The sequence below is a fragment of the Anopheles coluzzii genome, chromosome 3 (genome assembly GCF_943734685.1).
Source record: "Anopheles coluzzii chromosome 3, AcolN3, whole genome shotgun sequence".
In the NCBI taxonomy this organism is placed as follows: Eukaryota; Metazoa; Arthropoda; class Insecta; order Diptera; family Culicidae; genus Anopheles; species Anopheles coluzzii.
The window spans coordinates 67272384-67288815 of NC_064671.1; the positions used below are offsets into that span (position 1 = coordinate 67272384).

General features: G+C 41.1%; 1 protein-coding gene across 2 annotated transcripts in view; it reads left to right on the top strand.

The window, feature by feature from the left end:
• Window positions 1-11128, top strand: part of LOC120958485 (transcription factor Sox-19a) — a 48444-nt gene extending 37316 nt beyond the window's left edge. For both annotated transcript variants that reach the window (XM_040381333.2, XM_049610149.1), the window contains exon 6: window positions 9761-11128. In XM_040381333.2, coding sequence (XP_040237267.2) covers window positions 9761-10540 — 780 coding nt within the window. In that variant the 3' untranslated portion in view covers window positions 10541-11128. The remainder of the gene's footprint in view (window positions 1-9760) is intronic.
• The last annotated feature ends 5304 nt before the right edge of the window (window positions 11129-16432 follow it).

Genomic DNA, 16432 nt, shown 5'->3' on the forward strand with positions numbered 1-16432 from the left:
TGTGGTGGTTAAGGTTCCATCCTCCTTCGCCAGAGTGTAGAGTTAATCGGGAGGAGCTTTTACCCTTGTTTTTTTGTGGTTTTGTTTCGATACACACCACTCCAACACCATGTCGGGATCTTACGCGAGTGCGCAGGCTTAAGTGATAATTCGACGGTTTCTACCGATGGCCGATCAAATTATAGGAATTATCTGCTGTCCGGGGCTGGCGTAGTTATTTTTTCATTTATTTCGATCGATTTTTTCCGGCCTGCACCGATCACCGGATGATCGCGCGGACCATGACCGGGCACGTTGCGCCACATCAACGCTCTTCTTCTGCGGTACCTTTCTTGCTTCTTTCCTTCTGCTGGTAGTAGCTGCATACGGTAGCACCACCAACACCACGCACGATCACGTCTTGCCCGCGCTCGGTAAACGGCGTTAAACGGCGATTGGGATGATTGTTTTAAGCGGGTCAGATTTGTGATTAAACGGTGCATTTAAAGGGGCGGCTTTTGATTGATTGGATTGGTTGTTTGTATCACCTCCGCCCACGGTTACGGATTTTGATTGGGAAGAGGTTGGTGTGAACAATTACACACCGATCGTACAGCAATCTGTCATGATATTTTAATACGGTTCAGGAGGTTTGAGATTGGGTATTAAGTTGTTAGCATTTCTGTCAGTGATGTAAAGTATATTGTAGTTTAAAAGAGTTTCAGTGTATATAGTTGAGCACTACGATATGACTTTAAGCAATAAGAAGACGCAGAATGTGTTTTGCACTGTTACATTGAACTACTTCAAACATTTCATTTAATATTGAGTTAATAATAGAAGTTCTTTCAGTTCTATCAGGCATTAAGCTTGAAGATTTAGGTAGAAGAGTTTTTTTTATTCCCAAAGAAATGTATGTTTAATTGATATAACAGGAGCTCTATCCTTACTCAACTTATTGATGTTACTTTCAAAACTTGACAAGTTTTTGAGATTATTTGATGATTTGAAATAATGAAAAGTGCTAAAAATACCAAACCAAGAGCACGTGATACTTATTTTAAACATAAAAGGAATGGTCAGACTCACTATGAATTGATTCTGTCACTAAAACTGTACATTGTTAGCCTTAAAGTCCATTTTATTGAAGATCTTCTTTAATTCGTTTAATTTGAAGGCTTCAAAATTGCATAGATTAATCCTGTATATACGATATTTTACATACAGGATATAAAAATTTAGACTAGACTGTAAACACTAAAGAATAACTGTTTTAATGCCTAATTTTTAGACAGATGATCCCTTTCCCAAAAATCGAAGAAATAAATTCACGGGCTCATACAGTACTGCATCAAAGATCTATGGACAACATTCTGATACGAAAACACAAAATCTTCACACGACATTCCGATCGTCGGACAATACATCGCCACCGCAACACCTGATTTTGGTTTACAGCTACCGATTTACCCACATTTAACCTTTCTTTTCTCCTCTCCTAAACCTGCCCTGAAAACCCACCGAAACCAACTGCATCGTCATCGGCATGTTTGCTCCTTCTGAGAATCAAGACGTTCAAACTTCTCATTAGCGAAACGGTTCGAACGAGCCCTCCGAAGCATTCCAGCAGCCAAATCCAGCGCGCTTCATTCATTGGAAGGTCGAATCGATTCCGAGGATCGAATTTTCCACCACATTCGCTGCGGACCGTTCGATTTTCTCTCGGCCGTTTCGTCTCGTTCGAACCGCTAACATCTTCATCTAACGAGTGAAAATCGATTTCTTGTGACCGAGCGAGTTGGGGGGAGGGCGATGGTCTATCTGATGGATCATTGAAATTGATCCAATTTCTCACTCGATGAGAAGGAGCCAACGCAGCCGTTTGGCTGGGCTGGGAAAAGCCATGAGCCATGATTAGGATGATTTGCACTCCCTCGATGCGCTGGATTAATCGTAGCTTCTGGGCCGTTCTAGGGCCGAGAAAGCAACGAGCTGCTGCAATCAACTAAAATCAACAATTTTCCCATGAATTTGGGAGAATCTGCTACCGCGCATGGTAGATGCGTGTGTTTGGACAATGCGGAAAATTGCTAAAAACAACAATAGCGGGTTCCGTTTCCTAGTTTTGTTTCTCACGGCACACTCACATTCTGGCACTTGAGTTTATTTTTTATAAAGGGCACAGTATGAAAAAATAAACGCATATTGCAGGCGAAAGCAAACACTCCAAGCTCCAATGGCAGATCGGTGCGCGACTGAACAACTATACCGCCATTGATTTGAAATATCAACAAAAGTGTCGTTTTGTTCCTCCTCATTTTTTAAAGGGGCACCCAACCGAATGATTCCCTGTCTCCGCTTTGAAATTGTGGGGTGGGTGTCGTTGTCAAAATCTAAACAATCCATTGTTAGCACGCAAACGCAAACACTACACCGCACCATTTGCGTACAATTACGGAGTGCTTCGGTGTCGAGGTTTGGTGTAATTATTACGTACATAGAAGCGCGCAAGCATACACCCCTTTGGATGGGCGCCTCAAGGGAAAGGAGCGCCTAACCTTAGTGTGGACTCTAAACGGATGATGATGTCATATACACACACACCCTTGTAAGAGCGGGACATTACCGAAACGGTTCTCAAATACGCCAGGGATGATTTCCTTTCTGCCCTCTCGCGTTGAAGTGGTGGATGGTTTTTATTTTCATTGTAGGGACAAAAAAAAACATAATACTAGGTTTGTTTGTTTAGATGACTGTGTGAAAGGTGATTGTTGCAACTCGATTTGACGACACTGCACCATTGCCCAGGGGGAAAGTTATCGTTATTTGTGCTTGTGTTTGCTTATGGGAGAGGGTGAACTGTGCGCTTTCTAGTTTGGGTGACGTGTCGCGGGAGTTACAGAAAATAGGAAGGTGGAAATTGAATTTTTAATTTACATTTTTTTTAAATTATGAATCGTTAGTCGAGATTGGAGTGAAAGGACAGATGAATGGAGACATAATTCAAAAATAAAATTAAAAATTGGAAAGGATTATTAAAAACAAGTTGAAAGAGTAGATATAAGTCTCATTGATGGTATTATTCATTGTAAATATAATTGTAAAATAGAACATTAATTTTTTTCATTGTATATTCTGAATACTCATTGAACTTTCTTCATTCTACATTATAAGTTCGATTCTCCACTCTGGTAATAATCAATAATCAAAATAAACCTTATTTAGATTTTTAAACTCTTAAGACAATCGATACTACTTTTGCAGAGTTTTGTGTGATAAAAAATAGATTTTTTTAAATTACTTTCACAATTTTTCAATACTGCTACAAATACTTCCCTAATTTATTTATCACGACTTTAGTTGTACCAAGACCAAATTGCTCAATCAATTTCTTGCTTTTAGGCTGTTTTCCGAATATGTTTGTGTAATTTTTCCATTATTTTGACGATTTCCTGAATATTTTTCAATTTCTATCAAGATATTTTGAATATTTCTAGTTTTTATTGGTTCTAGGTTTTATTGGTCAGGTTGGTTCTTAAAAATGTGATTACTTTGAACAACATTTATACTTACTGTTGCCTATTACTGTTGCCATTGGCAAGCCACATGTGGCTCTTTCCACTTGATATTTTTAGAGAGCTTTTATACATTTTTAGTCTTACCTTATTTATTTCATTCTTCAAGTGGAGCTATACGAGCATTTTGAAAGAAATTGAGCATTTTTGGTCGCAAAATATGACGACTACTAGGGTAGAACAATACATTACACTAAAAGTGAGAATATCAGTGTAACTTTTACCAGTTTTTCGTATTATATTCATGTGAAACAATCATTTTACAATTTTTACATTTATATACTAATACAGCGTCAAACCAATTCCTTGTCTTTGCATCAATCTAAACTCTGTTGCCTTTAACCGGGTAACGCTTTGAACTGGTAAAGTGCAACAGGCAATCGAAAAAAGAAAGAAAGCTCCCACAGCATAAGCTATCATTTTCCAAGCCAATCGCGAGCATCACTGCAGAAATAACATGCCACCACCAGCAGTGCAGTGGTTCAACAATGTCAGTCAGGCAATTGCGGCAATTGATTGACTGGCTGCTGACTGGGCTGCCTGCAGTTTAAATTGCTATACAAGTGCAGTGGAAAGACCTGGCGACCACAAAAGGCTGTCTTTAAACTCGTTGAACTTTCAGCGCGTTGAGCTAGTTTCCAATGGTAGCTAAATAAATCGATACGATTGTTGTACGGCGCGCGATGATAAGAAGCGACCGAGCTACCGCGAATCGGGATACGAAATCGGGATAGAATTTTCCGCTCGTCATTCCCAGCACCAGCAGCAGCACCAGCGAACGTCAGCAGAACAATAGCCGTGAAATCCTAAACAAACATACAAACTCATGGTGGTGGGTACTTGAAAGTACAAAAAGCCCATCCCCCGCGCATCCCACGGTTGGATAGATACAATTATGAGAAACCCTTCCCCCCGGTGAAGGCACACACAAACGTGTTGAAGAGAAATTGAAAATATTGTATTTATCGCATCATTTCTTTTAATAATATACCATTACAAAATTCATCATCACCTTGTTTGCGCCAATCGTCCGCGTGTGTGTGTTTTTGTGTGGTTGGAATCTTTCTCAGGCCCCGGGTCCCAAGGGGCCTTGTTTCGATTCACCCCCAATAATTACCCCCCCAAACGGGACGAGCGCATCATTGCGGGCTGCGATAATGTTTCAACAATCTGTGCCCATTTATTCAACCTGCACAACCGGCAACCGAGACAGGTTCGACAGCGGTAGCGCCGCCATCGTTAGCCGAAGCTGGTGCTGGGGTTTGGTACCGAGGGTGCAAGATATAATTATGTTTTTAACACGTTGCCCTTCCTACTGTATCATTACTTGGGGGTCGGATCGCACACGGGCAGCCTAAATCTTTGTGGCCTTCAACTGGGGAAGATTACTATTTCAGGTTGTTTGGGGGGATGTCTTTCGATAGCTGCTGTTGCGGTGGCTTATGGAAGCTTATTCTCTTAGTGTGTTGTTTTTGCTACCTTGTGTCTTACACCAGAATAATCACATCGAATTACTCAATGACTTAATTTTTTTAACGGTTTTATATTGTATCGTGTCCAAAAGATTGATATCCACAAATTCTTGAATGATCTATTCCTCATAAAATACGTAGATACATATAATAAGCAATAAGTATAATAAGTTGAAACAATGCCACACACGATTCTGCCGACTCTGTTTAAGTATTTATTTAAATCCTTGTTTAATTAAAAAAAACTAATGCTTCCAAAATGACCTTATAACACATGTTTACACATAAATCTTCAAATCTATGTCAACTTTGTTGATGGATTAACATAACTCGAAGAAAAGGATATTAGATACATTGAAACATGGCCTTTAGGTATAATATTGATATCAGAATGATCCGTGATATCAGAAAGATCAAGAAAGACCAGGCTAATGTGTTGCATTTTAGGACCAATTAGGCCCTGAGACTCTATTTAAGAATGAGATCTTGTTGAAATATCAAAATTGAGTACGTTGACACATAGAAAGCTTCTAGTATGTTAAAAAACTTTTTTTAAGATTCATCGGCATTTTTCAAGACTGGTGATGTGTTCTTTGGAGTGCACCCACGAGTCCGATTTGACTCCAGGTATTGTTAGTCCAATTCCGACTCCTGCAAAATCTGAACCACTAATTCCGCCCGGAGTTAGGGTTTGTCCGGAGTCGCCCGGAGTCGTTCGAAGTTTTCCGGAGTCGACCGGAGTGAGACTCATTCGGAGTCGACCAGAATCGGAGTCGGTCGGAGTCAACAGGAGCCATCCGGTGCAATGTCCTTGTGATCAGGCATTTCAATTCGTTGTGTTTTTTTGTCTTTCACTTTGCGGGTGTATTTCGTATGCAGGGCTTTATTTCGAAGGTCGACTTCGACCCCAACCGATACTGGACGACTCCAGAAGACTTAAGGCGACCCCGAAAGACTCATGATTACTCCAACTCCGGGCGATTCCGTGCGATTCCAGGCGACTGCGGATTTTGCTAGGCGAACCTACGTTCCGGAGTCGGATCTGGAATTATCGGAGTCGGGTCGGAGTCGATTTCGGATTTTTGCCAACTTTACCCATGACTAGTTCACCATTCTATGAATTGAAGTTGATAATAGTATTTGCAGAAGAACCTGTTTCTTTATTAGTTTGTTCGATTAGTGGCGTAGGTATAAACTCTGATAACTTAGTTTACACAAGAACCTAGGGAGAATCTAGATAGATACGTTCTATTCGTTCTATAGATACGTTCTTACGATTGAGAAAACATCCCACCAAACTTTTCAACTTCTTCCAACACGAAACCCAAGACTAGCTTCCCGTGCAAGAGGGGCACGAAAATTCTCAAAAGCTAAACAAAGACACGGCTACAACCACAACACAACACTAACAACCCGAGGCAATTGCCTTTTGTCACCCGAGCTGTCCATAAGAACTGAAGTTTGTTTTGATTTGATTACGGGTCTGCTGCAGCACCATGAAAATGGAACCCAGATAAGGTGTTTTTAATGTAACAAAAATATTCCCTTCGCAATACAAGCAAATTATAGTCTCAGCTTTTTGCCCCAAGGACATCTGACTCTCTCTCTCTTACACACGAGCGCTCAAGACGCGCTTCCCGGCTCAGTGAGAAAATCGCAAAACAAAACGCCAGCTGCCATTTGTTTGGCACGCCACCTCGAGGACTTGCATGGGAATGTGCTGACACGGTAGCATTTTAGGGTGCAGGCTCACCCAACAACATAATCAAGACGTACGTTTTGGCTCCTTTTGCACAACGCAAAGAAGTCAAGCGGCTTGAATGGGTGTGTGTGTGTGTTTGCACTTTCACGAGCACGGTCGATGGAGGGATATTTGCAAATGGCAAGACAAAACGCAACAATGCAAACGCACACCGGAAGCTGACCAAACGCCCTTAAAACGCCCCATAAACCGTCTAATTATTGTCCATTAGCTTGTGGTACTAACAAAAGAGAGGGGATGGTTTGCATTAGTTTTTGCAACATTTCGCAATGAATTCCGTTGCCCTTCAAAGGAAGCAGTGAGTTAAAATGGCAAAGAAAATTGTATGAATGAAGAGCAAAAGCCGGAGAAAAGAATGTGATTATTGATGCCATTGATCGGTCATGCAAATTAAATGGAATTATTTGCTACATGGACTGCATTCGTTCAGTCTTATAAACACTATGAAAAATTATCAAATTCAATAGTTAATTATGTTCATTTTTTGCTGGCGTTTCTTTGTTGAATATGTAAGTTATCTGTTAGAAAGTAATACTGTAAAATCATGACACTCGCATGTAAACAAAAAAGCTTATTTATACAAAAATCAGAAACATCATTTAGTTAAGAAAAACAATGAAATTCTATAAACAAATCAACAAATATAAAACTCATTGAAAAACAACTCAAAAACACATACTCAATGCAAAACGATTGCAAATTAAAAGAAAAGAGAGACAAAATGAAAAGCGCAAAAGCAGCAGCGGCAACAAAAGGAGCCTTTAAGAAATGAGCTCAAATGAAAGAATACACTGACAAAAGATGACACTCAAACAATGGTCGCTTAACGAGCGTCTCGTTCACGCTCGATCACGTTCGCGAATGTGGCAGACCAAGGTGTTGAAAAAAAAAAGAAAGAAAAAGAATACATCGCGACACAGAAGAACGGAATAAGCACACACACACATTACCTTAAAGGCGGTGCTTTTGAGGGGTTGCCAAGACGCCCGCCCGCCACTGGGTGGGAGGCAAAAGAAAGGGAAGGGAAAAAGAAACACCACCAAGGAGCAACAATAACGGCGCATTCATTACTGGTTATTTATTTGAAGTTATTTATTATTTTCTTGTTATTTAAATTCATAAACCTCCGCTCACCTCTCATACACTTCCTCCGTCAGCCTGCTGTTGTCTTGTTTTGACCTCTCCTCCTTTTGTCGACTTTGCATTAACAAGAGTCGTCATCTGTTTCGCACATCAGTGAGTATCATCACACTAATGCAAATGCACTTCGGTTGCAGTTTTCGAGCGACCTTCGCAATGCGTCACTATGGTGACACTGGACGGCGTGGGAAGTGGGTAAGGTTTTGCAAGGAGCGTGTCTATGACATCTCTATCGTCTCTTCCAACCGCAGACAAATTAGATGTCTAATCAACTTGATCGCAGCGAAGATTGTTACCTCCAATTTTATTGGAGTTCTTGGGTCCAAAGTCTTTGTTTCTGAAGCAAAGTTAACATTATGTAGCTCATAATTATATACAGAATTGTAAGTTGTTAAGTTGGTATATGACAATTAACCATTAGAATTACTTTTTTTACATCTTTTGTATTTTTCCATATGTTCTATTTTCTCGTTGACATGTTTCTTGTAGTTTACAAGACTTAAAGATGCTCAAAAGATCTATAGACATAAAGATTTCCAAATTATTCACCAACTCCAAACGGTAGAGCCTCCAATTCCATCTTGAATCCAACCAATCCAATCCTCCTACTTTGTACACCCAGTGAGTGATGCAATGTTGGATGAGTGTCATTAAACCAGGCAAGCGTTTTAGATATCGCTAAAGATAAGACACCAAATCCAAGCGCGCGGTGGCACATGGCCGTAAATGTCTTACATGCTTCATCAGCCACCTCTATCCAAGCTCACTCTCTCTCTCTCTCTTTCTGCTTTCTGCAGAATCTCCGTTCCAAAGACGGCACACTAATTTGAATATTATAACAGCACAGCACACATGGAGAGGGCGTCCGATTTTTTTGCAATATCCTCTTCTCTCCATGTCGCTTACTGTCGGCGTGTATATCCGAGTCGTACCGATCTCGACACCAACAGTGTGGCATGTGGCGAGCAGCAGCGATCGAATGCCACCGTCACTCGTCTTCCCTGGAGCAATGCGAGGAAGCTGCATACTGGCGGGTATCATATTTTAGCTTCTTGTTTTCGGGGATTATCGAATTTTTCATTTCGCACTAGTGGTTAGGTGCAGATTTTTTACGGTTTTTTTTTTTGTGAGCGAAAGAACACGCTTTTGATTGTATTGGGTAAGCGCATATTGAATTCTGGACATATTGTGGAAAACAGTCCAATGATGATAAGTTTAAGAACAATACTCTAAAGCTTGTGTGTGCTTGTAGAAACATTGATCACTGACTTCTGGGCACTGAACAGATCGCACAATATACCCGCTTTATTGGTTTATGAATTTATTGATCTCATCACCCTCCCCCATGCTACGATAGAGATACGTTGCTCTCAAAGATCGACACACAAATCCTTCACTTGCGCTTTACTGCTTTACAGCCAGGGCTATCAGTTCTTAAAGCATTTGCATTCCAACACACGGATTGGCTCATCCGCGTAGTATGGATTAAGCGAAACTGTTTTCATGGTACCCTGTTTTTGTGCGTTAAACATCTCTTCAAAGCAGTATGAAGATGGTCGCTGCTGCCGGAAGTGGGAGCAATATAAAGATCGGGCTGTTTTTATAGAACGGACCATTGTAGCTTGATATTGTAAAGCGGATCACGAGCGAGATGATGTTTAAATCCAAAATCGTTGAGCTTTACCTCTTTATAGACTATCATGGGATGAAGATAAAAAGAAAGACTCATATAGCATATAATGCCAATAAAACTAAATTTTCTTGTTATCTCTCCACGCAATATGTTCTTCTACTAACCATCTTGTTTTGCTTTTGTTCTACTCCATCCCCAGTCATCGATCTCTTCCCAGATGGACGTGTCGAAGTTTGCGCTCGATCGTAGCGCGTACCTTAACACGGCCGCTGCCGGTGCCCTCTACGATACGGCCAAATCGCAGACCAACCCGTACAGCGCCTATCTCGATCCTACCTCCGTCCTGACGAAGGCATACTTCGACTCCAAGATGTACCAGGATCGGGCCCAGGCCGCAGCAAACTACGCGTTTGACATTTCCAAAATCTACGGCACCACTGCGCAGCAACAGCAGCAACAGCTAGGAAGCAGCAGTAGCACTAATAGCGGTAGCAGTAGCCAACAGCAGCAGCAACAACAACACCAGCAGCAGCAACAACAACAACAACATCAACAGCATCAACAACATCAACAGCATCAGCTTCAACAGTCACCGCATCATCTACACCATCCACTGCATCATCAGCATCAGCTCCAGAATGGTGCTGCTTCTGGGGGGCTAGACGAGCGAGAATCAACGCCCCAGCTAGGTGACGTCACGCCCGACATTAAGCCTCAGATCGTGGAACCCCTGGACGGATCGCCGCTGCACAGTCATAGCTACGGAGTGGGACTGTTGGGTGTCGGTGGTGGTGGTGCTGCTGCTACTGCCAGTGGGTTGTATCAGTATTCGGCCGCAGCAATGGCCGCTAGTCAAGCGGCTGCGAATGGTAGCAGTGGTGGAGGCGGCTCTAGTGGTGGCGGAGGTGGCAATAGTGGTTCTGGTGGTGGTGGAGGTGCTGCTGGCGAATATCGACGACCACTGACCGTCATCTTTTGACCCAACTCCGAGCTAATGGTTGATCGAGACTATTAAAATAATGGTTGACATTGGTCGCAGAACCCCACAGAAGTATACGAAATCGCTCGGATGATGCATCAAGAGAAGGGAAACAAATGCTCAAAGATTTGTTTGTTTTATTTATTCTCATACAAGTTGTGCAATAAAGGGCTTTTTGCCAGAGGCTTCAAAACGAGTCTTCTAAATAGTAAAGAAAAAACAACAAAATAGACAAATTGTAGTCAAGACCATGGCTGGTCCGCGAAACATTTTAAAACGAAAATAATCAAAGTATTATCTCTCTTTCTCTCTGTTCCATTGGGGGAACAATTCAATCTTAATAAACGAGTTCAGAACTGTAGGATGAAAAAAAAGCTACTGCAAGACAGACAGACCGATAGGAACGAAAGACAAGAATGATCTTATAAAATCACAACCAACGCACATTAATCAATAGCTTAAATAGTGCAACATAAGAGGAAGAAAATGAGGCAAACGTAAGAACATACTCGTACGATATGGTATGGAACGCGTGAGAGGCTTGGCGGTAAATGTAAGGGAAATACGATTGAACAGAACGAAGAAGAAAAAACAGCCGAATATGATCTATCATACGAAAATGCAACAGAAATAATGATAATTTTAGAAACGATAATACTTCATAAGAAAGAAAAAAACAAATAATTAAGTTACAGTTGAATAAAAACATGCGAAAACATTTCGGAACAAATTACAAACGCGTGGCTGGTTGATTATTATTGTTCAAAAGAAAGAATTTTTCGTGTGAGATCCATGATTGTTTGAAGATATTAGAAATATGTCCTATTGCTTCCTATTGCTTCCATTGGTATGAAATGAAAAAGAAAGTAACAAACCGGTAGAATTTATGAATGCGAATGTGTCGGACCGCTCAATTTCAATTCAAATTTAACGAAATGTTAAGAGCGCCCTCTATTCGTGAAGAATCAAACCTGCTAGAACGTTACACATGCGGTAGAATATCAGTTACGCCTGGTTGTATGCAATATAGGGTCGTGTAACGTTTCTGTCTCGCAGCGAAAGTAACGCTTGGCTCTTTTCGAATGGTGTTAGCTCTTTTTAGGCAAAAATATTGAAATACAAGTAGTTTAATCACAACATATCCTATTTTGTCGCTAATATACGTTATATATGACTCAACATAACAAATCAAACAAATTTTATTTATGAAGAGGGATATGACGAGACACATGAATCAATTTGGCTAAAACCCCTGTACATATTACGCTAGTACAATTTCTATCCGACAGAGAGTTTTTTAAATTATTTTAAAAGCTAGATGTCGCTAAATTATCTTAGATTGTTTTAGAATGCATTCGAAACCAACGAGTACGATATAATTCAAACGTGGTTCCACATAACTTTCAAATGCTTTTGTGAAATTAGCAAACTTGTAAACACGATAATCACTCTTTGCTATCAATGAACTCAAACATTTTCATTGAAATTCGTAAACTACAGAGTATATATTGATGGATGAAATGCAACTTTAAATTTACAACATTTATATGTTTTGTTCGAAACAAATAATCTTAATTGAGTAATTACTTGATTTTATTACACTGATGAAGTAATGGTGCAATTCAAGCTGTATTGCCACAAGAGTGTTTTGCTTTGACATGATGGAAAATAAAAATTAACCCAACCCATTGTAAACTTCAGTTGAAACCGTTATAAAATTAGAAATAAAATAAGCATAAAAAGCAAACCCACACACCACGCGCTCACTCATTGAATACAGCACTCCAACCTTATTGTGCCTAATGACCGTGCTAAATTCCTTTTCCGAATCGAATTCCAAACATTCGAAAGAAAAACGCTTTCCTTCACACGGCAAACCCACGCATGATTATGCCTTTCTTCATCGTCAAATGACGCGATTTCCACATCGTTGCTCCTGCGGGCAGAACACGCAAAAGAAACGTTTATTCATTAGAACGAAAGTTTCGTCATCTACCCGGCAGCCTAGGTGCGGCATTTGCTTTGTGACAATAGAAATCTATTTTATTGATGCTCAAAATTGACAAAATTCGTGTTCGTGTCGTATGTGGTTTCGCGGAAGACAAACTCCTGTCAAATGTGAAGCGATGGAGGGAGCATTAGCGCGACAAGGCAAACACCTCTGAGTGCAGCAATCTATTAAAAACTCTCTTCAATTGGCTATTGTTAAATTTCGGCGAAATTGCGTACCGTGATGCTTATGCGTAAATGGGCAAAATTCATGTCGGGGAAATACGCCTTTCCCTGCAGCGGTATGGAAGGACGCTCTGTCGGGGAATTCAATTGGAAAAGAAGGCGCGTAGATGCTACCCCCAAGCCTGTTCAGCAGAAATCTTTTATAAAGCAATTGTGAAATCCATTTCTACAGCCGCGCTGTGGTCATTCTTCTGGATCAGTGGTCGGAAATTGTGTAGCCATCGGAGAGTGATAAAATGGTGAACTGCATTATTCTTTGATAATTTTATTTCAATTTTGGGAAATTTTAACTAGCCAATGTTTCGTAACTTGATGAGTGTATCGTAGAAAAATCAATAGAATTTATCTTTTCACTATCTTTTGCAAGCGTAATTCATCATACCGATACCATCTACAAGAACAGATATGATATCAGCCACCTTTTCCTAACAATCTTGAGCATTAGTTTGATAATCTATACTCAATCAAAATGCAAAGAAGGCATGGATTATCATTTTACTTTACTTTCTAGCCCCTCTTGGAGAAATTTTAGATACGCGGAAGTTTATCTCAATTCCTGACTTATATTTATATGGCCTTAATTCCCCCCATTTGGTCGGGCGAGATTCGTGATACGGTCGTCAACTCGTATGACTTTTTAAAACATTCCCGTCATGGGTTCAAAGCTTGAATGGACCGTGTCCCCATACGTAAGACTGATATATCCTGCTATGGTAATAAACGAGTCACTGAAAGCCAAGCCCATTAAAGGTACAGGCATGACTTGAACAACAACAGTTTGTTGTGCCAAAGACTAAGAAGAATTACTAAGGATATTTTTACCCTCTTTCACAAGCTCTAGTGACTGTCACAGTCAATGTCATAAAAATATCTAACTGGAACAAAATCCATGTAAGCGTCACGTACTCAATTGTGATGACCAGAGGTGATACTGAAAACGATTGGTGTGACCAATACATGCTTCGTGACATTTTTGCGACCATCGCTTGGTCAGTCACTTTGTCTTCACTTTTTTTTTACTGTTCAACAAAATGTCACTGACATAGTCATGACAAATTCTGGCTGATACAAAATCATGTCAGCATCACGAGCTCTGCTTTGATAATTAAAAGTGAGCTTCAGTTAACAGTTAGTGCTGTTTAATAACAGTTGGTGCGACTATCACATGCTTCGCCACATTTTGTGCAACCAACTCTTGGTCAGTCACTTGGTCGTGACATTCTGTCGGTGTCTCTATTTGACCCGACGGATAATAAAAGCAGACAGAGAGAGAGAAAGAATGCTCATTTTGTGCTTGGGACCACAAACCAAGTGTATTCCAAGAATGTCGTGATTATCACCGACAGAAAATGTCGTGACTAAGTGAGTGACCATGAGTTGTGTGCGAAATAAAATATCACCAAGCAGGTGATTGTTCCACCAACTGTTTCAGTCTCACGATCATCTCATCTATGTACGTGAGCTGATTTGAGCTTCATTTCAATCATGAGTGTTGGTGACTGAAACAGTGGGATTAGGCAGCACTGTTCACAGCCAGAAAAAATCATGATTAAGCGCCTGCATTAAGCTCAGCTTGTCAGTCAGACGCGTTTGACTCAAGCACTCGCATGTCGTGTTCGGCATGCCATGACCCAATTTCATTGAGTATCAGCAATGAGCATCAAGCCACCACGGATATGTTCATTGTTTTCGTTGGTGAACATCTCGTGATACTCATGACATTTTGCAGCACTGCTAGTGATAATATGAGCTATAAATCTACTCAAAAATATAGTACAAAGCATATTACTTAGTATATCAGGTTACCCACAGAACAGGAATCGAGCTACACTTTTAGTATAGTAAACTAAGGTGTATTATGTATACCGCAGTATGATTACTAACTATAAAAATAATTCTTCATGACCCAAAGCATTGCAATGTTGAAACAAAGAGAAAGTTTTAGTATAAACCTACAAGGAATGCAATATTCTGCATCACTACAGCACGATTTACTGCATTAATTTGATCTGTTTCACTATCAAAATTGTTTGAAGGATCATCATGACATCATTATCATCAATGTTTTCATAATATATCAATTATTATATTCACTTACATTTTGTATTGCTAATCTCACTCATATGACAACACATCTCTCAATCGTGTACTTCAGATAAAATTGCCAACCACTGCTCTAGGCGCTGTCTGCCTAACTACACAACAGCCGTACAAGCAACATCGATCTCCTCGCGACATCTTTTTCCGGTCAATCGAGCCTCCGAGGACGTCCGAGCGCTACACGCACATCATGGACACAAGCAACGAACCCCTTCCGAAAAAAGACGGTACCGTTGTCCTGATTGAATAACAATGATGTCTTCCTGTTTTTCCTCCAGCCAGACGATAGCTCAATATTCTACAAGGTACACGCTATAGACACACACCAATCCTTCCACAGCAAGCGCGAAAAGGTACAAAAACAGACAAGAGTGTCCCTCCGTGATGGGTACGTCATCAAATTAGCGCATTTTCTCCACCGTGTTCGGTGTCGGGTGGTGCTGTGCAAAAGGTGCTGTTTCCTTACCTTCCCCTTCCAGACAAACACCTCCCAGGGCAATAAAATCTGAATAAATGTTAGCTTGCAGAAAAGGTTCAAACCAAAACCGCGCTCTCACTCTCTCTCTCGCTCGTGCCTCATTCCCATTTGTGTCTCCTTCTAAGCCGACTGTTCCAAGTACGCCTGGTGTGTGAGTGTGTTGCAGCATTCCCAACCAAACACGTTCTCGATGACACCTTTCGGCTGGAAAGGATGAGGGACATCAGCCCCAAGCCCAGCACAGCACCAAGTGAAACGTCTCCGACGATGCGGACAATGTTTTTGTTATCAGAATAACACAGTGAAGCCATTTGTTTTCGAATAATGGACATTATTCTCTATTATTCCCTTTTTATAGCACACCTTACCTCGTATCCCGGCCCACCGCTTGGTGCACCACAAACATTGGGCGTACAAAATTGAGATGGAAAAACGGGACCAAACCACACACTACGACGCTCTTAGTGCTTGCGATGATAGGTTGTGATTTTACTTTGCTTGTTTCCACCGTTTTAGGAGGATGCTGATGCGGACGGCAGGGTGGGCAGTAAGTCGGTAACAAACGCATCCCTACCGAACACAAAGAGGACGATTGAAGTTTTTTTCACACTCTCTCTCTTCGATTCTGTGCGCCTGTGTGCGCGGTTAGACAAGAGAGTGGTTGGCCAAATGCGTCGGATACGCTCTACAAGTGCCAGGGCAGAGTGGGGCCCTCGGATACGGTTAGAAAATAGGAAACCTCAAGCATGAACATGAGCAGCGGATTAAATCTACATACTCATACGCATCGACGGTTCTTCTGCCTGTCCTGCTGTCGCACACCGTGGCCAGGAGATAAAAAATGAGATCCGTTTTTTGCATACTCCCCCCCGAACAACACACATGTACGTCGGAACGGGGTGATTTATTTTAATCCTCCTGACTTAATAGAATTCGATTTTGTAAGACATTGCGACGACATCCGTCTCGATCGAAGGGAGAGTTGTTCGATTTCCGCAGATCGGTTTTCGACGCCCTCAACACCCTTTTCGTACACGGGAGAAGAATGGAAATCAAAGGTGGAACGAACGATGCTGAAG